Source organism: Rhincodon typus, chromosome 23 (genome assembly GCF_021869965.1).
Source record: "Rhincodon typus isolate 14 chromosome 23, sRhiTyp1.1, whole genome shotgun sequence".
Classification (NCBI taxonomy): Eukaryota; Metazoa; Chordata; class Chondrichthyes; order Orectolobiformes; family Rhincodontidae; genus Rhincodon; species Rhincodon typus.
The window spans coordinates 1,199,597-1,227,533 of NC_063354.1; the positions used below are offsets into that span (position 1 = coordinate 1,199,597).

General features: G+C 40.9%; 1 protein-coding gene across 1 annotated transcript in view; it reads right to left on the minus strand.

Annotated features, from left to right (window-relative positions):
* LOC109912379 (protein NO VEIN-like) overlaps positions 1 to 27,937 on the minus strand; it is a 54,494-nt gene that overhangs the window by 549 nt on the left and 26,008 nt on the right. The window contains exons 12-23 of the mRNA XM_048611070.1: positions 26,726 to 26,959; positions 20,157 to 20,263; positions 18,303 to 18,503; positions 15,869 to 15,989; positions 14,493 to 14,709; positions 14,143 to 14,290; positions 13,296 to 13,473; positions 11,708 to 11,885; positions 9,535 to 9,661; positions 3,501 to 3,620; positions 1,987 to 2,137; positions 297 to 409 (exon numbers count right to left, since the gene is read on the minus strand). Coding sequence (XP_048467027.1) covers positions 297 to 409; positions 1,987 to 2,137; positions 3,501 to 3,620; positions 9,535 to 9,661; positions 11,708 to 11,885; positions 13,296 to 13,473; positions 14,143 to 14,290; positions 14,493 to 14,709; positions 15,869 to 15,989; positions 18,303 to 18,503; positions 20,157 to 20,263; positions 26,726 to 26,959 — 1,895 coding nt within the window. The remainder of the gene's footprint in view (positions 1 to 296; positions 410 to 1,986; positions 2,138 to 3,500; positions 3,621 to 9,534; positions 9,662 to 11,707; positions 11,886 to 13,295; positions 13,474 to 14,142; positions 14,291 to 14,492; positions 14,710 to 15,868; positions 15,990 to 18,302; positions 18,504 to 20,156; positions 20,264 to 26,725; positions 26,960 to 27,937) is intronic.

Sequence of the window (27,937 nt, forward strand, 5' to 3'; positions counted from 1 at the left end):
TCTGATGAAGGGTCTAGGCCCGAAACGTCAGCCTTCCTGCTCCTATGATGCTGCTTGGCCTGCTGTGTTCATCCAGCTCTACACCTTGTTATCTCAGATTCTCCAGCATCTGCAGTTCCTACTATCTCTTATATTAAACAGCCTGTCCACCTATAAAGGCTTTGGACTAGTTTGGACTGACTCAAACCTAGCACCATGGGGCTGGTGTTTATTTTCAATATAAAGATCATCGGTTCCAATTTTAACATTTTAAGTGTAAACACTACTTTATTTAAAAGAAAGTATAAAGAAATTACATTGAATGTTTCCATCGCTTTCAGAAACAGCTGTGGGATTTCAGAACGCAGCCACTGATTCCATGGACTGTCACGGTCAATATCTTCACGGGAGGAAGGAATATCAAAGTCACCTGTTGTAAAGAGAGAGAAGGAGGTTTTTTTTAATTTTTAAAGATCTTGTAAGTCCCAAGCAGTAGGAATTGGTGGAGCCAGTCACACTACAATCTCCAATCTGAAATCACTGATCACTCTGAAGGATGCGATGTTCCCTCTCGGTTGTGCAGACTGAGACTAGGCTGGTCTCCTTTAGGAATTCATGTCAGGCTGCACACACTTTAAAAGTAAGGCCGTACAAGTTAGAAACAAAATTTAAGATCAGGTCAAGAAAATGGTAAGTTATCCATTTTTTTTAAAAAGGTATATTTTCTCTCCTCAACATCCTTAGCCTCCTGCATCAGACTACAGCTAACTCACCAGGCATAACACAAACCACGGGCAGTACCTGAACATCACACATAATCAACTCTGTCTCCAGGACAGCATGGAGTGGTCTAGATTTTTCCATTTTGGAGACTAGTGTGGTACTACCTACAATGTACCAACTCTACACATTAGCTTTAAAATAACTGGACAAAAGCTAATCTAATTTGAAACTATAAAGATTCCGTACTTGGTTATTGGAATAATTTTTGGTTTAGCTACTTGCATTTAGAAGTAGAAACACTGATGCTTGTGGAGTTGTTTACCTTGTTTGAGGAATCAACCATTTATGATCAATTTCTGAGGATTCTCAGGACCAACAATTTTTATTTTGAGGCATTTCTTTGCAATCTTGGAAAACTGGCTCTTAAAAGTTACTGTCAGTGATGAGATATAATTAATACTATTTGAGGCTGGACATCGATTTATTTCACTGATTCAATCTCTATATATAGACATCAATCGAACCTGTCCTGCTGTTTCCTCATCAACATTAGCAACAGTAAAAGATTTCACACCAATTACTCATTGTGTGTCTCAGTTTGGTTCATTTGGTAACACAAAGTCAGATCATGGGTTCAGGACTCAAACACAATCCAGGGTGGAATCTCAGTGCACTACTGAAAGAGTGCTGCATTGTTGGAGATGGCAGACATTGATGACATGCTTGAGAAGTAACAGGGAATTCTGGCTAACTCCCTCTGTACTGAAAACAAATTAGTCAAGCATTCAGGTCACTAGCTACCTGTATTCTGTACACCTGTAACAGGTACAGCATCTCAAAGGTAACTCACTGGCTGTAAAGTACTTGTGTATTACCTGTTAAAAGATTTTGTATTCAAATATTATTTTATTCTTTACAAGCCACTTCTAAATACAACCTGTCAGAGCTTTTTAAATGTGCTCCTTAGAGACAGAATATAGTATCATGCTCTACTTTTCCTACAAGACAGACCTACAGCAGAATTCAAATATGGGTTTGTATAAGCCAATTTAAGACTTTAAAGATATAAATTCACCAAGCCTTAACTCCTGTGAGGAGCTCTACCTGAAAGGAATGAAGATCAAAAATAGGGCTGTCAACCTAAAGTCTCTTCCTTGGAGTCCCTTTGAGTGCAGCATCAGTGAATTTGCTCTATAAATTCTCTGCCACGTTACTGCATGCTTTATGAGAAATGGGAAAACTTTGGCACATAAACCTTGGTAAAAAGTGAAATAAAACAAATACCTTGTATTATGAAGCGGAAACCGAAGCTCCTCAGTGGTAAAAAGGCAAACACAGGCTGTTTCTCTGGCAGGCATCTCACAGCCAGTTTCCGCTTCTCCATGTTAAGTTTGAAGGCAAGAGCCAACTCAGTGAGTTCCACGTTGTCTTTAATCTGCAAACAGACAAAATTCAATTTCAAAGCATACAAAGATACTTAGATAAGTACATGAATAGGTTAGGTTTGGAGGGATATGGGCCAGGAGCAGGCAGGTGGGACTAGTTTTGTTTGGGATTATGTTCAGCATGGTCTGGTTGGACCAAAGGGTCTGTTTCCATGCTGTATGATGCTATGACACTATCTCACTTTAAAATGACTTTGTTCAAAAGGGCTGTACAAGTAGCACACTCTGCTTCATCTGTCTTGTGTTCCAACGGGAAATGGACTCCATTACTGTGAAAGCAATAGTGTCCAAACACTTCCCAGTTTTGACACAAGCTGGAGGATCAGCTTCCAGATCTCCTAATTCTTCCACTCTTTCCAGTGGGACAAATACCAACCTCTATCTGAACTGTGCCCAGGTAATAAAACTGAGATTTGAAAATGCAGAGCATGAGAGGGCGAAAGCAGATGTAAAACCCACCATCCCTCACACTGTATGTCTGCAAAATGAATTGGCAGAATCTGTATACAGAGACAAGACATCCAAACGTAGCTGATAGATAGCTGATCTGTTGATAAAGGTCACATTACTTCTCATTGTCCAATGCAGTATTACAGTCTCCACCACCTTTCCCAGACTGCTGGTGTTAAACATGATTTCCCTGCTATGTGTGTTGACCAAGTAAAACCAAAAGGTTAAACATGCAGTATTTTTTTTAAAACCTGGCAACTCCCCACTAAACAACTGCCTCTGATAAAGGTTATCAGCTCAACCTCAATCTCATCACCAAGATAACCACACTAAAGTCTGGTCCAAACAGCTGATACAACTTCACAGCATGCTGTGGCAAAAAAACAACTTTTTAAAATGGGCAAGAACCTACTGGACTGCCCAAAGTCAGTGAATTCTCTTAATGTAGAAAGGTACTGTTTATAGGAAACAGTTCTGGCTGTCTGCCAGGTAACATGATATTCTGTGATACATATGGTCTGTATAAGTGGGGGAACTGTATCCTATCTTAATAATAATGTGGAGGTGCCAGTATTGGACTGGGGTGGACAAGATCAGAAGTCACACGACACCAGGTTATAGTCCAACAGGTTTATTTGAAATCACAAGCTTTCAGAGCACAGCTCCTTCATCAGATCACTTCACCTGACAAAGGAGCTGTGCTCTGAAAACTTGTGTGATTCCAAATAAACCTTTTGGACTATAACCTGGTGTCGTGTGATATCTGACCATATCTTAACAATAAGCAGCAAAGTTTTGTTACAAAGTAATCCTCACAATGAAGAATGTCAATTCTTTATAAACAGCTATCACTGCACATACATGGCAGCCGCAGTTCGAGTCGGGTAACTGAGAATAACTTGCCTTTCTCGCATCTAGAGTCTTCTTTATCACCAGCCATCGGTCAGTTCCGGTTTTATGTTTCACCTCCAGTATGTTATTGTTGAGATCTTGACGGGTCACTAAGAAATTCTGGCCTTTTACCTGTTCAGAACACAATTGTTTTTTCAGTAAGGCATGGGTTACAAGACCAGAAGAGCAGGCTCAATGGGCTGAATGGCCTCCACTTCTTTCCTACATTCCTACTCAAGAACCATGTTCATCAAACGTATTAATGTTCTTTCAGGATGAAATGAACAGTGTCGATGGTTCAGGTTAAGATTTGGGTATCGCAGTTTGGATTATGGGAAACCAATCCATGGATTCCAAAAGAACAAAAGACAACACCCACAAGCCGAGCTACAAATCTACTCCAAAAAAACCGGACGTGAGATAATCCAGCTTAACGGACTCCAGAGTTTAAAAACCAGGCGGGAAAACACACTGACGCTTCATCGGAGGCTGCACTGAGGATGTTACCCAGCGCAGTAACGAAACGTCTGCGATACAAGAAACCAGCTCAGTGAGCCAACCTACTTCAACACCCACAACCCAAGCTACAAATCTACTCCAAAAGCTTAGACATTTGGTAAGTGCCACTTAAAAGAGGTACTGTGCAAGGTATGATCCCATACTCTTGGGGTTAGGACATTATATATTTTAATTTGTTCATGGAATGTGGCCATCACTGACTAGGCCAGCATTTATAGCCCATGCCTAATCTGACCAGGGGACAGTTAAGAAGCACCCACATTGCTCTAGGTCCACATTCACATGTAGGCCAGATGTAACGCTGGCAGATTTCATCACTAACTAACATCAGTGAATCAGAGGGGTTTTTACAACAAATCAATTATATGGGTTTATGGCTACTATTAAGTTAGTTTCTCATTCTACATTTTGATTGAATTGAAATTTCAACATCTGCTATGGTGGGATTCAAACCGATGTCCCCGGAATATTAACCTAGGGATCTGAATTACTCATCCAGTGACATTACAATTTTATACCAATTCTCCTAATGTTACTCCATGGATACAGGATTGGCTAACTAATAGGAAACAGAGAATCAGTTTAAACAGGTAATTCTCAGGCTGACCAACTGTAATTAATGGGAGCTGCGAGGATTAGAGCTGGGACATCAACTGCATAAATCTTCACTTATTGTTGTGGTTATGCTCCTGAAAATCATGACTTTAAGTGAATCACATCTTCCCATTGAAATCAATGTTGAAAGCAGATTTAGGAGCCTTTAGACATGTCTTCGTTGAAAAAGAAAACAAACAATCTACAGGTTGGAACATAACTGGACCTGGGCAGAACTGTGTATTTCAAGTTGAAGTAACTTGCAAAATAGATTATTAAATATAAACAGACTGTACAGTTAGGTACTTCAGGATTTTTTTCAGCAGAAAACAACTTTAAAGCATGATGTTGAAAGAATGTGCATTCCTCAATGTCTAATTTCAGAAATAAAATAACATCTAAAATAAAAAAAGTGAAATACAGTATAGATATTGGTACTGTAAAGGCAAAAAGCACCATAGTCCCAGAGGATCATAGGGCCGCGCTCTCATTGCAGAGAGACAACTGGTGATGAGTTTAAGCTGATGCATGGCAAAGGCAAGAGACCAGCTAGAGAAGGTGGGACCTTCACAGTCATTTCAGCCAGAGCAGGGACTGAACCTGCATTGTTGGTCTCATACCGCTTCGCAAACCAGCAAATGGAGCTAACTGACTAATATGTGTTGAAATTACCTTCCCCTGATGAAGTTTTACTTGTCCAGGCTCCATTTACTGGCAGCTGAAGTTCAGGACTAACTGCACTGATCAAACCTCTGCCACCAGGTGAAGCCAAAGCCTTCAATGCAATTTCAGGCCAAGGCTAAGAGAGAAACAGTGAAACTCCCCAGTGATGACATTGGACACCAGCGACTGTAAAGATAAGAATGGAGGGCAGGAATGGGGACTGTGTTGAGGAGACAGATACAGAGCACAGCAGCAATCAGAGGGGCATCAGGATTGAGTGTGGGAGTGGAAACATGGGGAGAAAAGCTTCAAGGACTGGCAGGGGTCGGAAAGCCTTGCAGTATTGAGCTCTGTATTTAAAAATGGAGACTTGCATTGGAGGGAACTCAGACAAAGTTCAGCCACGATCTTAATGGAAGGCAGCATAAGCTTGTAGGGATTGAATGGCTCACTCCTGCTTTTCTTTCTTACATTTAGTTAGCCGCTTAGCAGCAATTTTCTGTTCATTTGCTCATTACTCGCGAAACTAATGCTTAGTTGCACAAAAGTAGTTTTGAAAAATGACAGAAATGAAACACCAATTTCAAATTAACGAGTAGAATTGCAACAAAAAAACGCAATGTTTTTGCTGGCTGTGGTTGTGGATGTGCCACTCAATTCTCAAACTACAACCACTAGATGGAGCATCACTAAGAAATTTGATTTAAGAAGAAACTTATTCTGTATCTTTTACTCAAGGACTACACAACCAACAATAATACAATGCAATATAAACATGTACAGTGATAATTAATACGAAATATGCCTTTCCAAAAAGACTATGCACAACTTCTACCACGGCAAATGCCAAGGAAAAAGAACACTAAATAAAAATCTCAGCAGAGTCAACTTTGAAACTGCAGTATAATTCCAAAGCTTTGGCTAAAAAGACATCTGATTACCAATCCGAATCTATCATACAAATTATTCTACTCTACCATTACCTAATAAACTAAGGTGGTCTGTGCCATATAACCGTTGATCAGTCACAATAGCAAATAAGGATTTAAAAACTGTTGCATGAGGTCCTGGAATGGAAAGAATCAGGAAAGCCTGAAATTTGCAACAAGATTTTAATTAACTATTCATGCAAGCAGCCTTAAGATTATTGCCAAACCATCATTCAACCATTCAATGAAGGTTTTTCTCTAAAACCACTAAACAAACAGGAAGTAAACAAAGTATTAGTAATGCAATTGTTCAGCCAAGGCTTGTACTCAGAACATGCATTCTGCTACAACATGTCCACTTCGCTGGTCCTAAGAAAGCAGTGTATTACTGTCAGCTGACACAGATTTAAAAAGTCAACAAAATAATTCTTGGGTTTGCTGGTTCCTTTGCTGTGTGGATGTACATGGTGTAGAAATGTCATTATGTTCAGGAACAAGGCGACAAATGATATGCTACCATTTGGCCTTTATAATTGGATTGAGAAACAGCCACTTGTGGCTCTTACAGTACGAACTTACAAAGAAGTAGTGTGTTTAATGTGGAAAACTACCTGAAAGTGCTTCACCAAGGTGAGGTGAAATCAAATACAGAAACATGAGGAAGGTGACCAAAAAACTCAGACAAAGAGGTGAGCTGTCAGGAGACTCTTCAAAAGGAAGGGAGAGTGGAAAGGTTTAAGGGGAAATTCTAAAATGTAGGATCTAGGTGATTGGAGGTACAGTTGCCAAAACTGAACTGGTTACAGGGACCATCCATGAGGCTTGGGGAGGTGGTGAACTGTTGTGAGAAGTTACAAAGATGTGGAGAGAAGGAGTAGCAAAGATTTCAAAACAAGTCCTACCACTTAATGCAACTGTAAACACTTAATGAAACTATAACTATGCTCCAGATTGATCCTATTGTTTGTGAAACATTTAGGAAATCACAAGGTCTTGAAAGATGATATAAAGACTAGAATCTGATATTTTCTGGCTTAGAAGTCTATGAATGTGGAGTTTCCAGACTGAAATCAACAGACCTTTTGTTTTAAGCAAGAATATCAAGGTATATGGAGCAAAGGTAGTTGAATGGAGTTGAGGCCTAGATCAGTTATCAGCTATATCCCAGCATTAAGGCACATCTGGGTAGCAGCAACATGACTGTATTTTACAACCAATTTGAAAGGGAGAAGATTGGGTCTCAGGCTACATTTTTAAAATTTAAATTAGGGCAGCTATCTGGGCATGAAAGCTGAGCTGGTTGAAGTGAATTGGCAATTAGGATAGAGGATAGACTAAAACAGCCACAGAGGCAGACCTTTAAGGGATACTTCAAAATAATCAGAGCAGGTACATTCCTATTAAAAAGAAAAGTTCAGAAGGGAGATTGCACTATCTGTAGCTCAATAAAGTAGTTAGGAAAGCATTACACTTTAGGAGAAAACACAGAAAACTGCTAAAGAAGAGTGGCAGATCAAATTATTATCAGAATGTAAAGAATGGCACAGAATGACTAATAAAAAGTTAACCGGGGAAAGAAATTAGAAAAGTTAGAAAGGAATTAGAAGAGAGGAAGTTAGCTAGAAATGTAAAAAAAAAAGCAAGAGTTTCTACGAATATTTAAAAAGAAAGTCTGAGTAAAGTGACTGTTGGTCCTCTAGAGGGTGAGAATGGACAGTTAATAGTAGCTAATGAGGAAATGGCAGATAAAATTAAGAAATATTTTGCTTCAACCTTCACATTTCAGTAATAGATATAAACCCAGGAATGGAAAGCCTGGGAAATGGTACTAAGCAACTGATGGAGCTGCGGACTGACAACACTCTAATGTCTAGATGGACTTCGACCTCAGGCTTAAAAATAGTTGCTATTGAAGTGGTAGATATGACTGTGTTGATGTTCCAAAATTTCCGAAATTCTGGAAAGGTTTAATTGGAGGGGAACGTAGCAAATATAACTCCTCTGTTTAAGATGGGACAGAGGCAGAAAATAGGAAACAATCCAGTTAGCTTGCCATCTGCTGTGTGGGAAGTGTGAGAATCCATTATTAAAGAGATTATAGCTGCACAATTAGAAAAACTCCATGTAACTGGGAAAAGTCAGCATGGTCATGTCAAAGGAAAATCATGTTCAACCATTTAATTGGAGTTACTTGAAGGAGTGCAACACACATTATACATATAGAGGAGCCTGTGGACACAATAGACATGGATTTCCCAAAGGCATTTGAAGTGCCACATCAAAAGGTTATTGTGGGAAATATAAGCATATGGTATACGGATAAGATATTACCATGGAAGGAAAATTGTCTTCTTCAGAAGGGTCCAGACCCGAAACGTCAGCTTTCCTGCTCCTCTGATGCTGCCTGGCCTGCTGTGTTCATCCAGCTCTACACCTTGTTATCTCAGAGACTACACCTAAATGGGTCTCAGTCTGAATTATAGGATGTGAGGAGAATGAGAACAGACTTCTGAGGATCCGAGGGTTTTAGATGTTCAGGTGCACTAGTCACAAAATGTTAGCATGCAGGTACAGCATGTAATCAAGGCAGCAAGTGAATGCTAACCTTTATTACAACAGCAATAGAATCTTATCATGATTCAGTTGTACAGGGCACTGGCGAGACTACACCACAAATACTGTTTGCAGTTCTAGCCTCCTTATTTAAGTAAAGATTGGAAGCGGTTCAGAGGAATTTTCCTAGATTGATACCTGGAATGAGTGGGTTGTCTTATGAGGAAAGTTTGGACAGACTGGGTTTGTTTCCACCGGAGTTTACACGAGTGAGAGGGTGACCTGATTGAAATGTATCAGATCCTGCTGGTCTCAACAAGGTGAATGTGGAAGGGATGTTTCCTCTTGTGGGTCAAACCCGAATGAGGGGAACTGTTTTAAAATGAGAGATCAGAGTGTGTTCCTTTTGGAGGTTGTGCAACTTTGGAACTGTCTGTGTCATGTGGTGGTGAAGGCAGGGTCATTAATTATTTATGGTGTGTAGATTCTTATGACGCAGGAGAATCGAGTGTATTAGTCTCCGTGTGTATTGAATTCCACATTTCCAAATACAGACCAGCCACAATCTTATTGAATCGTGAAACAGCCTGCTCCTAGTTTGTATGTTTGTATGCAATGTGTTTTGGGTTCTGTCAAATTTACAGCAAGCTCTTATCCATAACAAGCTTCACTTTAAAACTTCTCCCACAATGTCAACTGGATAAAGAAATTCGCTGTACACTCAGCGCCATTTTCTGTCCTAAATTTACATTCACTGATAAATGTTGCACTGGAATTACACTGCTCACCTTGTTAATGATTGTAATGGAACGAAGTCTGTGCAGGAAGAGCAGCAACGATGGGTCAATGTCATGGAACAGACTCTGCGCTTGCTGGTTCTGCGTCTTTAGTGGCAGGACTATCTTTGTTCTCCATCTGAGCAATTAGAATTGTGCACAAAAAAATCTCAATGAATCCAGAAAACTGTTCAGTGTGTCATGATGGACAAAGTTACAAATCCTCTAATCTCTATTGTTAAGAAGTCAAGCAGATAGGTTAACAGTTCCCAGGCCTTTGTTTTTTTTTCACAGGATGAGGGTATTGCTGGCCAGGCAGCATTTATTGTCCATCCCTAATTGCCCAGAGGGCGGTTAAGAGTCAACCACATTGCTGTGGATCTGGAGTCACATGTAGACCAGACCAGGTAAGGATGGCGGTTTCCTTCCCTAAAGAGCATTAGTGAACCAGATGGACCTCATGGATCCCATCAACAACAGATTCATGGTCATCATTAGATTCTTAATTCCAGATATTTATCGAATTCAAATTCCACCATTTGCCTTGGCAGGATTTGAACCTGAGTCCCCAGAACATTAACTGGGGTCTCTGGATTAACAGTCCAGCAATAATACCATTAGGCCATTGCCTTCCCCTTTGTAACTGATAAGTATCAGCCATGTGGAGGTACACATATGGAAACTCTTCCCCTGCCTCCCCCATCCTGTGCAATCCTCAACCCAGGAACTAATCATCTTCCCAAAACAGTGCGACTCAAAATTCCCAATCTCTATTGTGTGCTTTAAAGGATAATAAACACTCTTCCCCACCCCAAGAGAACATATCACGTACAGTCACTACCTTTATGATAATTATCCCTCAGTCAAATCTATAATTGATGACCTAGTTATTTATTTCATTCTTTGTACTGAGAGATTATGGTGTGCAAATTGGCTGCCATGTGTCCTGCATTAAAATAGTAATTACATTGAACTTCAAATTAATTGGTTGTAATGCACTCTGGGACATCCACTTTTCTTTACCTTGGCTTTATTGAGATTTGTAACACTTTTACACTGGGTTGCAGCAGAGCTAACTGTCAGGCAGGGTATCCTACTTACCAAATATCCCACAAACTCATGACTTTCATTTGCTGCATTTTTTTCAATCTTTCTTCCTTAAGTAAAACTCTCCTTTCTGGCTTTCAGTTCTGCACTTGCCTGGATCCATCATGTGTAGCTTCCTCTTGATGTGGATCAGACATATCAACCTCCATTCCAACAACATTGCTCATGGTTTTACTCCAGCAGGAATCTAGCTCTATAATTTACTCAACTGTACTAAATTATCTTCATTTTTGCTCATAAGCAGAGTGTGGAAGTTACTATCATGGAGTCCTGACCACATGCTTAATATTGAAAGATTAATTTCCTTTTCACTCTCCCCACGATCTCCAAATTCCTGATATGTTTCTAGAACCAGGGGGCATAGTCTCAAAATAAGGAGGAACAGATTTAGGACTAAGTTGAAGAGGAACATCTTCATCCAAAGGGTTGTGAATCTGTGGATTTCCCTGTCCAGTGAAGCAGTTGAGGCTTCCTCATTTAATGTTTTTAAGGCAACGATAGCTAGATTCTTGAACAATAAAGGAATTAAGGGTTATGGTGAGCAGGCGGGTAATTGGAGCTGATTCCACAAAAATAAAATCAACCATGAGTGAGGGGCCAGAAGTCTACTCCTGCTTCTGTTTCTTTAACAGAATCCCTACTGTGTGGAAACAAGTCATACCAACTTTTCAAAGAGTATCCCACCCAGGCTCACCCCCCTACCCTATCCCTGCATTTCCCATGGCTAATCCACCAACCTACACATCCCTGAACACTATGGGGCAATTTAGCATGGCCAATCCACCCTAACCTGCACATCTTGGGACTGTGGGAGGAAACTGGAACACTCAGAGGAAACCCACACAGACACAGGGAGAATGTGCAGACTGCATACTGACAGTTGCCTGAGGGTGGAATTGAACTTGGGTCCCTGTGCTTGTGAGGCAGCAGTGCTAACCAGTGAGCCACTGTGCCGCCTATAGAAAGGAAGCCCTTGGTCCCTGGGTTCTTATGTTGTTATGTTCACAAATTGTTATTTAAGGTAAACAGACTTAAAAAGAAACACAACCGTCTTTAGATCCCAAGTAGTAAATATTACCTTGTTTTCTCAGCTTCTGATCCTATTAAATTTACAGGCCTTGTATCATCAATCCAATGAGGAAGGATGTATCCCATTGGACCACTATGCTTGTCAAAGCAGATGTGAAATCCATTAGAGTGAATCTCTGGAGTGTCTGTGACTTTGAAAACAGATTTAAATCCGATACCTTTCTGACCTGAGGAAACAAAAATTAAAACAGAAATCTGTTCATAGATCATTTTCATTGATTGAAGATTACAGGGTAAACAAGTATAGATGGCATTCAACAAATAACAGATGACTGAAGCTAAACTGCTGCAGTCAGAGTGAACAAAAGAGAAGTACAGCACAGGAACAGGTCCTTCGGCCCTCCAAGTTTGTGCTGATCATCATGCCCTGACTAAACTAAAAAACAAGCCAAACAAAAACCGAAAGAACTGCGGATGCTGTAAATCAGGAACAAAAACAGAAGTTGCTGGAAAAGCTCAGCAGGTCTGGCAACATCTGTGAAGGATAAAACAGAGTTAACGTTTCGGGTCCGGTGACCCTTCCTCAGTACTGTTGTTGTAAAAAACCATCTGCCCTTATTCGGTCTATTTCCCTTTATCCCCTCCCTATTCTAATAACCATCCAGGTGCCTCTTAAATGTCATCAATGTACCTGCTTCCACCACTTCCTCTGGCGGTGCATTCTAGGCTCCTACCACACTCTGCATGAAAAATTTCCCTCGCACCTTTCCCTTAAACGTTCCCCCTCTCACCTTGAGTGAAATGAGTCATGCCTGCTACATGTACCAGATGCAAACACTATTTCTGCAATTAAATGCAGGGCGAATATGCCACAATTATCTAGATAGGTTCTATATTGTTTCTTATCTATATAACAGGGAAGACTAGAAAAACAAAAATTGAACTCAACTATTCCTACAAAATACTGAATATAAAGTAACAGGTCACAAACATGTAAACTGTCTCGATACTGGTTAATGCACTGGGTAGAGAGAAAACCTGAATAGGGGATGGGCGGGAAACAGAATGGTTTGGGACATGGGGAAACACAAGAAATGGTATGTAAATTGATTGATTCCTGTTAGTTATTTTAATAAAAGTTCATTATTTGTGGACTAGAAGGACGTGAGTACCAAAGGAGCCCACTATATTTGTGCTTGTTCCTTGTTCAAGAGCAGAATCATGGAATCATACATTACAGAAGAGGGTCCTTTTCCCCATCAAGACAGCATTGACAAAATCTACAATAAATCTATACCAGTCCCACATTCCAGCACTTTGCCTTTAGTCTTCAATATTATAATACATCAAGTGCTCATCTAAGTACTTTTTAAAGGTTTGAGTTTCTTGCCTCAACTTCCCTCCCAGGAAGGTGAAGAGAAATTCCTCAAATCCCCTCTAAACATCCTGCATTTCACCTTAAAATTATGCCCCCTCATTCCATTTTTCCTTCTGTACCTTGATTCATCTTTAGTGCTTATCAAATTCCTTATTCAAGATTCCAGTTGACTGCTTCATTTTGTATTATTTGACTTCAGTTGCACACAAAACGATTTGCCAAACATTAATCAGGACTACTCCAATCCACAAGCTCCTACCTATGTAGCCATACTCATGTTTCCCCTTGGTACTGCAGCCCACATCACAGATTGCTCGGATATGCTTCTCCTGAAAACCACATTCGTTATTCAGGAGAATGATGCAGTCTTTTTCCACCACAAACAGCAGGCTAGGAGGACTATCACTGTAAGGTGGGTAGCTGTTATCATCTGCGTTCTAGGAAGAAATGGGAGACACAGTTGAAATGTTTTCTTTCCAAAAGATAAGCTGCCCTGTGTAAAACCAACGTTACTCGTCAAAATGCTGAATTTTAACATGTAATCTTTTGCGGAATGCATATTCACGAGCGAGTGAGGTTGTTACTTCAAACTACTTTCTACATGCCTCTGGTGATGATCACTGCACAGTACAGCACATCTGGAGACCTGGGAGACAGATAATTAATCACAACTCTCATTCATGTGATATAGTAGGAACTGCCGATGCTGGAAAATCTGACATAACAAGGCGTGGAGCTGGATGAACACAGCAGGCCAGGCAGCATCAGAGGAGCAGGAAAGCTGACGTTTCGGGTCTGGAGAAGGGTCCTGGCCCGAAATGTCAGCTTTCCTGCTCCTCTGATGCTGCCTGGTCTGCTGTATTCATCCAGGTCTACACCTTGTTATCTCATTCATGTCAGGCTGTGTTGTACAAACATAGGGGCCTAAGTGAGGTGGGAGTTGGTGAGGGTAAGGACAATGACAACTGGAAAAAGGAAAGGCAGTAATTTTAAGAGGTGGAGTTTTAATTATTTACTGTCTTAGTAAGGAATAGTTCTTCTACAAACAAACATCAACTCTGGAATGACAAAACAGGAAACCGAGCAGGTAAACTGGTACATCTTACCTGTATCAGTTCCAAGACAAAATGTGTATCTTTACTGTACAGTTCTGTAGACAAGCGTTCAAGGCTTCTACCCAATCGATTCTGGTGAACTTCCATCAGCTTTTTCCCCTCATTGTTTAGTTCAATCCCAATGCCAAATTCACTTTTCCTAAGCGAAATATATAAATATTTAAAATTTCCCGTTTGTGAGTTGATGGTTGGTGACACTTGGAATGTATTCTGTTAGTCCGACCCATCTCCCACCAATCCCCACACATAATCCTGCACAGCAACTACTTTAAATGGAAGCCAATCCCACTTCAGGACCAGCACTAATAACTTTACTTCAGTGTTACCAGGCACATACAGACCTGATGCTCTCAATGATGGTCCTGTGTTCGTTTCTTTCCTCGTCAGCAATGCCAGCTGAACATTCCTCGCTATTTGTTAAATCACTCGAACCCGGTGGAGCATCATTTACAACCACAATGTCACTGCTGTGCTCAGGTGGCTTCTCCTCACTTGGTGGTTGGGCACTCACTTCATCTGCAAGCATAAACTTTTCACTGTCCTCATCCACTTCGTCATCTGTCAGGTTAAGAAAGCACAAATCCAATTTAGAATTGCAGTACTTTCTTTCATTCCAGCCTTTCATTGTGTTTTCTTTCAGCTCCCCCTCGAACTAGTCTGGGATGGGAATCTGCACGTGGTGTTATTCCGATCACATGGACCTCCCCAAGAGGACGTTGGGCTATCTGACTGCTGCCTCACCACAGCCAAGTCCAATCCTGCCACCCACTGACTTTTACACCTATTGCCTATCGGCTAGGAGGCACTGAACAATGATTAAATTGGGGCTTTTGTGGTACAATGGTAGTGTCCCTACCTCTGAGCCAGGAGACCTGGGTTCAAGGCTCACCTGCTCCAGAGGTGTGTAATAACATCTTGAACGGGCTGATTAGAAAATACCTCTGAGAGCTCCAGCTAATCTTGGAACACTTGAGGGAACACTGGTTGCACACATCCAGGGATCTTGTGGTGCAGCAGTAGTGTCCCTACCTCTGAGTCACGAAGCCCACCTCCTCCAGAGGTGTGCATTAACATCTGTGAACAGGTTGATTAGAAAGTATGGGCAATGATTAAATTGAGGCTTGTGTGGTGCAGGGGTAGTGTTCCTACCTCTGGGGCCAAGGTTCAAGTCCCACTGCGCCGGAGGTGTGTAAGAACATCTCTGAAGAGGTTGCTTAGAAAATATCTGGACAATGATCGAGGGGACAACACTCCCTTCTGATGCAGGAATACTGAACCAGTTGCACCAATACAACCCACATAAAAATCAGAGATAAGTACTACATTACACTGGATGAAAGGAAAAGCTAGTGCAATTTATACTTTATAAAAGAAAGAGACAATGTTAATTTATTTATGGTACTTGGAATAAATAATAAATAACTTGGAAAAACAATATCATCATGGACTGCTAGTGAGTCCCAAGGAACAAAGAGGACACAATTGGGCAGGGCAAGATGATTGGTCTCAGGCTATACAACTTAAACCCGAAAGGCAGCCTCTGATCCAGGATTTATTTTTGGCAGTATTTTCACTCCTAATGTTTTTACAGTGGCTCCTGTCTGTGTGGATGCTCGATGGTGTTCAGAGCTAGTTTGTGGTAACACGATAGAGAAGTGTATGTTTCAATGCCTTCAGGAGGACATAGGAGAAAAATAGCTTTAAAAATATGTCTCACCCGAACTGATTGATGCACTTTTATATTCTGAGTTGGATTCAGACTTGGCCACATCAGAATCTTCAGTTTCACTCAGGTCTGCAAGCGAAGACCTGCTGCTCACTGATACAGAGTCCACTGTCTGGATCACAAATTATACTCTTAATTAGAATAGATTTTCATTCTCTCAAAAGAAAGCCCAAATTCCTCCATAACTATTTCTGTATTTTTTTTAAAAAATCAGAACAAAAATACCATTGTGTGATCACAAGGCAATATCTTAAACTTCTGTGACCTAGAATGTCAGATGTCTCTTCTACAATAAATTCAGTTTATGGGCTTTGCAATTCAAGAAACAATTAAGTATCTCATCAGTCTATCAAGGGTCCAATACAGGCAATTAGCTCTATGGACCAAATTTTTCCAGAGATTCCACGGACCTTTAAGGAAATGGTTGTTGGGGTGCAGATTCTGAAGTTGTGTCCCATTTCTGACCCGCTCTCAATGGCAGGGGAGGGAGAAATGGGGTGTGACTCACAATGAGGAATATCCTAAATCAATGGTACAGTGAACTGCAGTCAGCACTGAGTTCAAAACATGTCACGTTTCCAGTAGCAGACCTTAACCTGCAGGGTGGAAGGCATCATTTTGAGGGTGGACACAAATGCTTGTGAAGGCCAGATAACATCTGTAAAACTGTAAAGGAGTTTATAAAATCAAGAGGGGTATTGATAAGGTGAATGGCAGGTGTCTCTTCCCATAGAGTCGGGTATTTCAAGACTAGGGGGCATATTTTTAAGGTGGGAGGAGAACGATTTAAAAAGACACAAGGGGCAACTTTTTTACACAGAGAGTGGTTCATGTGTGGAATGAACTTCCAGAGGAAGTGGTGGATGCAGGTACAGTTGCAACATTTAAAAGACATTTGGTAAGTAAGTGAATAAGAAATGTTTAGAGGGATATGGGTCAAAGGCAGGCAGGTGGGACTAGTTTAGTTTGGGATTATGGTTGGCATGGACTGATTGGACGGAAGGGTCTGTTTCTGTGATGTACGACTCTATGTTTAAATTCACAGCCCTTTAAAAATTGCCGATGTCATTGAGACTTGAAAAAATGTGTTCCAGAACTGTTTGTTAACGTCACTCTAAGGACAATGGTTATGTCATTTTTAAGTTTTGACTCCTTTACCAGGGGATTCTATGTTCAATTTGATTGATAACTCAAAGAACTTATTAAAAGGTTAATGATCTACGCTGTAGGGTTATGAATACAAATCTGCTTGTTTTTGCAAAGGATGCTTTATTTTGAGGATTTAATTTTGAATAGGTTTTCATGAATGGCAATGTTTAGTTTACACAATGAAAGCTGTCACCAATATTTAAACCTGCACTTTTTTCACCTCAATATAGGTTCCCAAAGTCTGCACATAGTAGATACTGAGTGAGTTGGTATGGAGGGTGCAAGGATATTAGGTTGTCATGACTAGGCATGGGAATGGGGGGGGCAGGGGGATTGGTGTAACAGCTTGAGAGCCTACAATTTCAGCAAACAACTGGGACAAATCCCAGAAAAATCAAGGTGAGCCTTTTAAACAGCTTCCCTAGGCAGGCATTTGGGCTGTTGCTGATCTGCAACTGGGGTGACTGCCTGGCTCAACTATATCTTCCTGCAAGGAAAATCGAGTCTGAGAGTGTGAGGCAGGAAGTTTGTGTATCAAATAATAAGTCCCTCGTCTCTGTTAATGCTGAATAACCTCTCTGCAAGATATGCTCCTGATGAGCTGGGCAGGTGAAACTTTATGAAGGGTTCTTCAGCTGTAACCACCAACTTGTGGTAAACCCAACAATAAAGGGTGTTAATCAGGAGGACCGCTGCTCAACCAAGTATCTGGTGAATCTGTCAGGCAGTTAAACTCACAGTAGAACAGATTTCAGATACAATCAATTGGTCTGCCGTTACAAAACGTCTCAAACTCAAGTCTGTAATGAGAGTTTGTTGTTCAATTAAAAGAAAACCATGGAATCTTGCTGGAAATCAAATATATTTTTAAAAAGGTTTTTGAAATGCACAACAGGACAAATGGAGAGATAGTAAGAACTGCTGATGGTGGAGTCAGAGACAACACAGTGCGGAGCTGGAAGAACACAGAAAATTTTCTGAAGAAGGGTCTCGACCCGAAACGTCAGCTTTCCTGCTCCTCTGATGCTGCCTGGCCTGCTGTGTTCATCCAGCTCAAGACCCTTCTTCAGAAAATGTTCTGTGTTCCTCCAAGCTCCACACTGTGTTATCACAGGACAAATGAAGATCTGAAACATAAAAAGCACATTTAACATTTTCCTCTGGGTTCCTAAATAAGAGTGGATTTCTCTGAGATGCTGATCTATATATATATGTATCACTTTATTTTTAATTAAAAACACACGTGAATTCAGCTAAATACGTCACTAGGACTAACCTTTGTGGCTTTTGATGCAAGCTTTACAAGTTTTGCTGGATCCAGTTTGGTTTGGTAGTCTCTGATCCATTCTGTGATCCCCAGAAGAATTCCCAGTTCATGTAATCGGTTCAGGTGCATGGAGGAGGATCTCGCTGCTTGAAGCAAAAGTTCTTTTGATTCAGATTGTCCAATCACTCGAGAAAATGGCTCCAGGAATACCTGCAATTTACAGTGTTCCCAGTATTTTACTGGCTATGCTTTTAATTCTGCTTTCATTTTATAAATGTTTGGCTGAATGAATTTCACAACTACGAGTCAATAATATTATTCTATGATAAGGAATTATGCAGGATAGAGAAATAGCTGGATCAGTTTCTGGCTAAGGCAGAGATCATCTTGTGTGTAAACGTGAAGTTAGAATAAAACTATTAAGATTCTGGTCTTTTCATAATCCAAGTGATTTGGAGAGATTCTGTCTCTACCTTAAAACGGGCATGGGTTTTTATCTGTTTTATCATTGCTGCCAAGACACCATAATGTGTTGAGTGGGGAGGGGGCAGTGTATATGGTGAAGCCAACAGCGTCACAACAGTGTGTGACAGGCTGGATAAACCAGTGGATCTTAACTGTAATTACTCATTTCGAGAGAAACTTACACAGCATCCAGAAACGACCTTGATTGTTGCACCTACTATAAACATAATTTATACCTTATGGATGTTTTCAGTAGGCGTGAAAATTAAAGTTGTAAAGCTTTTAAACAATGGCTATTAATCCCCATTTAATCTTTAACATTCAGCCTGCAGTGCCTCATAAAGACCACATAAACCTTCCAAGGAAACTGCTTCAATTTCAGTAATAAATAGCACAGATGTCCACAAGATACAGATTCACCAGTGGTAATTATCTCCTCTCCTTCACAAGTACAGGGAACAGAGTAGTGAGGAGAAGCATAGCTAAACTGAATTTCTACTCATTAATGTGCTGATACTATGTTCCTGTCACAGGTGGCTTAGGGCATCAGTGAGGAAGGAGTTGAGGGGGGTAAGTGGGAAGTGGTAATATGAGATAACAAGGTGTAGAGCTGGATGAACACAGCAGGCCACAGCAGAAAAGACCCTTTTTCTGAAGAAGGGTCTAGACCCGAAATGTCAGCCTTCCTGCTCCTCTGATGCTGCTTGGCCTGCTGTGTTCATGAAGCTCTACACCTTGTTATCTCAGATTCTCCAGCATCTGCAGTTCCTACTATCTCTGGAAGTGGTAATATCACAGCTTCACAAGTTCAATCAAAGGACAATCAAAATTACTACAGGTACTTGATAGAGTTGTTACATTTTGCTTAGAGCTCGTACAGAGCAGGAAAAATCATGAAGTAGACAAGTTTTGAGTGGATGAACTCCCACTAATTTCTCTCCAATCAATGCAACAAATATGGGCACGATGAGTAATTTCAAAGCTGCGCAACAAGCTGGTCTGCAAGCCTTATGGGTCTGGATGCATCTTAGAGTTGTACTGAAGCACACAGAGCAGAGAATTTCAGGTTCACTGCTCCTCAATTTACAATGGGATAGCAATAAGGATGCTGAAACTAGTCTCAAGCTGCAGAATTGTGAACAATAAATGAGAACAGAAATGGGTGATGTACAGTTTGGTCAAGAAAACGACGTACACTCTCAATTTAGACTCATAAAGACTGGTCACTTGGGCATTTTGACAGATCTACTTTTCAAACATCACTGTTCACATGAACAATAAATGTATGCTGTATATAACGATTTACAATCAAAAGTTAATTATTTATTGCATCAATTCTGAAGATCTTATGCTAGTGATCTTATGCTAAAGCAATACAAACCAGGAACAGCAGGCTACCTTCTGTAGGAGTGATTTGCAGAGTCTCACTGGAATCCTGATTAGACAATCAAGAATGAATTTTGCGGATAGATTTGAAGCTACACCTTTGGTTGTCAAGATGTTTGCTGTTAAATAAAAATACAAAACATGTTGGAGATGAGAAAAAAAATCAGAAAGCAATGTTGTAATCACATTCTGAAAACAAAGCCCCTAATACATTCTCAAAATTACACGAAGTCTATCTGCTGTTAATGGTAAGAAAGATACAGGTGGTCCCAACTTATGAACACCCATACTCACAAACAAGATCCCTATTAATATTAAAGGATCCAACATGTGAACATTTGCTCATATTTATAAACGGCCATTTTATACTGTACTGTGTTTTGTTCTGACTTGCATACAAATCAACTTATATATCTACTCAGGAACAGAGCTCATTTGTAACCTGGGGACTGACTGTGCAACAATTCTGGATGATGGATGTTAGCATTTTAGAATGAAGATGTGCAGGGCCATTGCATGAAATATGGGGCACAGTATGATGCAGAAAAATGTTTAATCCTTTTATTTATCATCCAATTATTGCAGCATAAAACTTAAATACATAATGAACCTCAACATATCGAAATGTCTTGAAGCACAAAAGTTTGAAATATAGTAACCTGAGCAAGCAAATACACTTCCATTCTGTATCACAAACATTAACAGAAATTAGATGACGATGTTATGTTTGAGAGTAGTAGTGGCAGAATGCTGGCGAGGAGAGCAAGAGAGCATCCATGAATAACTATGTTATTTATGAATAATTTATGTTATTTATAAATAACTATTTATGAATAACTATGGAAAGGATTGCGAAGATGATTCTGGATAGGAGCGAAAGTAACAGGGTAGTTGTTATGGGGGACTTTAACTTTCCAAATAGTGACTGGAAACGCTATAGTTCGAGTACTTTAGATGGGTCAGTTTTTGTCCAATGTGTGCAGGAGGGTTTCCTGACACAGTATGTAGATAGGCCAACAAGAGGCGAGGCCACATTGGATTTGGTACTGGGTAATGAACCAGGCCAGGTGTTAGATTTGGAGGTAGGTGAGCACTTTGGTGATAGTGACCACAATTTGGTTACATTTACTTTAGCGATGGAAAGGGATAGGTATATACCGCAGGGCAAGAGTTATAGCTGGGGGAAAGGCAATTATGAGGCGATTAGGCAAGATTTAGGATGCATAGGATGGAGAAGGAAACTGCAGGGGCTGGGCACAATTGAAATGTGGAGCTTGTACAAGGAACAGCTGCTGCGTGTCCTTGATAAGTATGTACCTGTCAGGCAGGGAGGAAGTGGTCGAGCGAGGGAACCGTGGTTTACTAAAGAAGTTGAATCTCTTGTCAAGAGGAAGAAGGAGGCTTATGTAGAGATGAGGCGTGAAGGCTCAGTTAGGGCGCTTGAGAGTTACAAGTTAGCCAGGAAGGACCTAAAGAGAGAGCTAAGAAGAGCCAGGAGGGGACATGAGAAGTCTTTAGCAGGTAGGATCAAGGAAAACCCAAAAGCTTTCTATAGGTATGTCAGGAATAAAAGAATGACTACAGTAAGATTAGGGCCGGTCAAGGACAGTAGTGGGAAGATGTGCATGGAGTCCGAAGAGATAGGAGAGGTGCTAAATGAATATTTTTCGTCAGTATTCACACAGGAAAAAGACAATGTTGTTGAGAAGAATACTGAGATACAGGCTATTGGACTAGACGGGATTGAGGTTCATAAGGAGGAGGTGTTAGCAATTCTGGAAAGTGTGAAAACAGATAAGTCCCCTGGGCCAGATGGGATTTATCCTAGGATTCTCTGGGAAGCTAGAGAGGAGATTGCAGAGCCTTTGGCTTTGATCTTTATGTCGTCATTGTCTTCAGGAACAGTGCCAGAAGACTGGAGACTAGCAAATGTCGTCCCCTTGTTCAAGAAGGGGAGTAGAGACAACCCTGGTAATTATAGACCAGTGAGCCTTACTTCGGTTGTGGGTAAAGTGTTGGAAAGGATTATAAGAGATAGGATTTATAATCATCTAGAAAGGAATAATTTGATTAGGGATAGTCAACACGGTTTTGTGAAGGGTAGATCGTGCCTCACAAACCTTATTGAGTTCTTTGAGAAGGTGACCAAACAGGTGGATGAGGGTAAAGCGGTTGATGTGGTGTATATGGATTTTAGTAAAGCATTTGATAAGGTTCCCCACGGTAGGCTATTGCAGAAAATACGGAGGCATGGGATTGAAGGTGATTTGGCAGTTTGGATCAGAAATTGGCTAGCTGTAAGAAGACAGAGGGTGGTGGTTGATGGGAAATGTTCATCCTGGCGTTCAGTTACTAGTGGTGTACCGCAAGGATCTGTTTTGGGGCCACTGCTGTTTGTCATTTTTATAAATGACCTGGATGAGGGCGTAGAAGGATGGGTTAGTAAATTTGCGGATGACACTAAAGTCGGTGGAGTTGTGGATAGTGCGGAAGGATGTTGCAGGTTACAGAGGGACATAGATAAGCTGCAGAGCTGGGCTGAGAGGTGGCAAATGGAGTTTAATGCGGAAAAGTGTGAGGTGATTCACTTTGGAAGGAGTAACAGGAATACAGAGTACTGGACTAATGGTAAGGTTCTTGGTAGTGTGGATGAGCAGAAAGATCTCGGTGTCCATGTGCACAGATCACTGAAAGTTGCCACCCAGGTTGATAGGGTTGTTAAGAAAGCGTACGGTATGTTAGGTTTTATTGGTAGAGGGATTGAGTTTCGGAGCCATGAGGTCATGTTGCAGCTGTACAAAACTCTGGTGCGGCCGCACTTGGAGTATTGCGTACAGTTCTGGTCGCCGCATTATAGGAAGGATGTGGAAGCATTGGAAAGGGTGCAGAGGAGATTTACCAGGATGTTGCCTGGTATGGAGGGAAGGTCTTATGAGGAAAGGCTGAGGGACTTGAGGCTGTTTTCGTTAGAGAGAAGAAGGTTAAGAGGTGACTTCATAGAGACATACAAGATGATCAGAGGATTAGATAGGGTGGACAGTGAGAGCCTTTTTCCTCGGATGGTGATGGCTAGCACGAGGGGACACAGCTTTAAATTGAGGGGTGATAGATATAGGACAGATGTCAGAGGTAGGTTCTTTACTCAGAGAGTAGTAAGGACGTGGAATGCCCTGCCTGCAACAGTAGTAGACTCGCCAACTTTAAGGGCATTTACATGGTCATTGGATAAACGTCTGGATGATAATGGAATAGTGTAGGTTAGATGGGCTTCAGATTGGTTTCACAGGTCAGCGTAACATCGAGGGCCGAAGGGCCTGTACTGCGCTGTAATGTTCTATGTTTAGTGTGCAGCTCAACACCACTCAGTTTAAAATTTCGTTCAATTCTCTGAGGGAAAAGCCTGAAATCTGTTCATTGTTTCTAGGTCTCGGAGTTTCTAACCAATCAAATCCAAGACAAATTTACTTTTCTGAATGAATGGTTTCCTATTTGCACATTTTGATTTCTGCCACACCAGTTCAGGAGAAGACCAGGTCTGTTGCAAAGTAAAATTCTGCTGATACAGACTTATGTAGGTACATAATCCATAATTTCATAGCAGGAGTAGACCACTCAGCCCCCAATCCATCTCCTTCATTCTATTATTCAATGGCTGATCTGGTACTCATTTCTATTTACCCACCATTTCCTTATTGCCTTTTCCAAGGAAAATATGACAGGTTTCAAGCTACAGGGATCCTTTGTGGGCTGCTGCCAATTTCAGGACAGATTTTCCAAATGGTTAGACATTTGGGGCTAAAGTGATCAATGGACATGGGGTGAAAACAGGAACAGAGTACTGAGTTGAACGATCAGCCATGATCATAGTGAATGGCAAATCAGGCTCGAAGGGCTGAATGGCCTACTGCTTTTCCTATTTTCTATGCTTCTATGTATTAATTTATCAATAGAAATTGTATTGAAGCATATAGGCATTTTTATTTTGGATTCTTATAATTATTGTGGAGGAAAGCTTTTCATTTTATTAGTCTGAGTTAGATTCAGAATTTGACTTTCAGACTTTAGAAGTTATCATAGTGGGCGTGGACCAGTAATCCAGAAGTCTATACATTCCTGCTTTGAGCCTTGTAGACTTTGGACAGGCTTTGGTGAGACAAGAGATGAGTTACTTGCTACAGGATTTGTAGCTTCTGAGCTACTTTTGTAATCACAACACTTGCATAGCTTGTTCAGTTCAGTTTCAGATCAATGGTAACACTCAGGAGGTTAATAGTGGGGGATTCAGTGATGGTAATACCATTGAGTGTGAACGGGTAATGGTTAAATTCTCTCTTGCTGGAGATGGTCATTCATACCACACAAGTGCCAGACAACGTTACTTGCCACTTGTCACCCAAACTGAATACCATCCAGGTCTGGTTGCATTTACACACAGAATTACTTCAGTATCTGAGGAGTCGCGAAAGGTGCTGAACATTGTGCAATCATCGGCGAACATCCCCACTTCTGACCTTATGATGGAGGGAATGTCATTGATGAAGCAGCTGAAGATGGTTGGGCCTAGGACACTACCCTGAGGAACTCCTGCAGAGAAAGCCTGGAGCTGAGTTGATTGACCTCCAACATTGCAACCATCTTCCTTGTTGCCACACACACCTCCAACAAGCAGAGAGTTTTCCTCAAGTCCCATTCATTCTATCTTTGTCGGGACTCCTTCATGACACACTCAGTCAAATGAGGGCTTGATGTCAAGGGCTGTCACTCTCCCCTCACCGCTGGAATTCAGCTCTTTTGATCCAAGGCCGTAATGAGCTCAGGAGCTGAGTGGCCCTGGCAGAACCCAAATTGGGCATCACTGAGCAGGTTATTTCTGAGCAGGTGCTGATTGATAGCGCTGTTGATGACACCTTCCATCATTTTGCACTAATAAAATCTGGAAATGAATTTGTAATGATGGCTATGAAACTATCATCGATTGTTGTTAAAAAAAGGGCATCTGTTTCACTAACATCCTTTAGGGAAAGAAATCTGCCCGTCTCTACCTGGTCTGGTCTACAAGAGATTCTAGATCCACAGCAATGGGGTTAAATAGCAGACTGATCAGTTCAAGGACAATTACAGCAGAGCAGCAAATGCACTGATTGTATGTTAGATGAAATGTTTGATATCATGTTTTGATAGCGTCACCTTGAATACTAAACAGATTGCAAAGACCGTGCCTTTTTATTTTTGAGCTTTTTTTAAAATTGTGGACTGAAATGGGGAAGAACTGTTTTAAAAACCAGTGTTTTAAACTACGGCTGCATGTTTGGAAAAATAAGTCAGCTGGCCATCGTAGCAAGCAGTGGCCAAGCAGCTGCTGGAACAATCAGAAACTGAAGGAGCTGCCGAAGGCTCGGGGATGAGGAGTTCTGTATTCAGATACAGCTGGGTGGCAATATCGAGTTTGTTGGTCTATGGACTAGTGACCAATTACCAGTAACAAAGGCCTTTGCCTGCCAATAATCATGTAGTTGGTTCTCAGATAAATTAACAGTTTGGAGTTGGAACAAGATAGAGGGAGAGCTTTGATCTCCATTGGAACGGGAGCTGTCTCTCAATTCTCTACAGTTAAAAACCATTTTAAAGCTAAAGAAAACCAGTTCATCTTTCCTTCAGCAGTTGTGGTAAGTTATGGCTTTTAACTGATAAGTCTGCGACCTTTTAGTGGTGAATCAGTCACCTCATCTCCTTCACAAATGAGTGGAAGCATCCGAAGAAAGGCTGAAAAGCAACATTATGACCAGCATAATAATCATAAGGATCATCTCAGCATCCACTAAACAGCCTCCGAGTTTTTCTTCACCCAAATGTATTTTTCCATGTGTGTTTAAGGAGATGAGCGTTTTAATTTGTAGTGTTAGATGCTGACTGTTTATAACTGTTACCTGTAGCTAAAGTCTAATTGTTTGTTAATAAATAGCAATTCTTGTAAAGAAACCTTATCCATGTTTGTCAACCTGAGTCTGAAAATCAAATGAAGTGGGGGATTTTGCGATTTATTTTAAAATCTTTAACTTTTGTGATGACTCCGAGCATAGCAGCGTTTTAATTTCATGTGACATGTGACATGGTTTTGAATCATGCACTCCATTTCTAGCCTAACTGGAATGATTTAGAAACAGGGTAGGTTTTAAGCTCGGTTTTCTTTGGCTTGTTGCTACTCTGACTTTTTTAAACCGATGGAAGACAAAAAATATCCTCTACATTCTTTGGCAGGACCATAAAGAAATGCTGGTGACAGGAAAACACCACATGTTGTATCTGGCATCTATAACCCCAGAACATCTGAACTCGAGACATGCTGTGGCACATCAGAGTTTGAAAGAGTTTTAGAGAAAGTCATGTTCAGACTCACTCACTCCAAATGCAATCATCTTAACATGAGACAATATATTTTTATGTGTCGATTATGAAGCTCTTAATCTGCAGCCGAGACAAAGACAGAGTTCAAGCCATTGGAAGTACTTGGTGTACAATGAACAGATTATCAGAAGTGTAATTTTAAATTTGAATGCACTGCTGAACCAAAACAACCTCACCTTCTGAACCTCCGATTGCAGCCAAAGTAGTTTCCACATGATTAGCTAGCAATGCCAAGGGAGCATTTCTTAATCCATCTGCAGCTACAATGGAAACTAAATGCCCTGCTGTCCCCACAGGGTCATGTAAGGTGGCTGCTTGAGCAAAGAGATCAGGGCTTGTTTCAGTGGTGAGTCTCAACAATACACCTGGCTTTACTTCTATCACGACTAGGTCATTGAACACAACCGAACCTGCAAAAGAAAGCACATTTGCCATGTCTTGTATCCTAATTAGCTCCACACACCACTTATTTCCAAATGTAGTCACCTTACAAGGATATACAACAAATGTTTCATACATAGTATGGTCCTACAGTAATGCAATTAATAAACAGTTGCTTTTAGTGTGGTTGGTGGGAGGGAAAGAATTTTGGCTACAGCAAAGCTAAGTTCCCTGATACAGTCATAGTGTCATACAGCACAGAAACAGACCCTTCAGTCCAACTAGACCACACCGACCATGTTCCCAAACTAAACTAGTCCCAGCTGCCTGCGTTTGGCCCGTATCCCTCCAAACCTTTCCTATTAATGTACAGGTAGTTCTGTTATAACACATGTTTCGTTAGTGCAAATTGGCTGTAACGTGATTGGTGAATAGTAGACACTGTTTGGATAATGTGAACTTTCTGCTGTACAGGAATAGTGATTTTCTACAGCAATTTCCCTATTACATGATTTTCTATAGCGCGAGGTTACGCAAGAGTGCAACTATTGCTTTATAGGAGAACTACCTATACTTACTAAATGTCTTTTAAATGTTGTAACCGCACTGAAATAACTGCACAAAGGCCGGTATCCCATCACCAAGTCACCCTTTATTTACTTGTGCACAGTACACTGGCTGTAGCCAACCAGCTTGGAGTCAGTCCCCTGAACTGAGGAGATTCTAAATCCCCTGTTAATATTGGTCGGCCAGGACTTCCTGATTGGCCCAGGTTAACAAACACAATCAAGGACCTCGTAGTCGACAAGGTCCTCCTGGTTCCAGTCATTACATGTACCTGTGTCCACCACTTCCCCTGGCAGCTCATTCCACACACGAACCACTCTCTCTGTAAAAAAAAACCAAAAGAACTGCGGATGCTGTAAATCAAGGACAAAAACAAAGTTGCTGGAAAAGCTCAGCAGGTCTGGCAACATCTGTGAAGGAGAAAACAGAGTTAACATTTC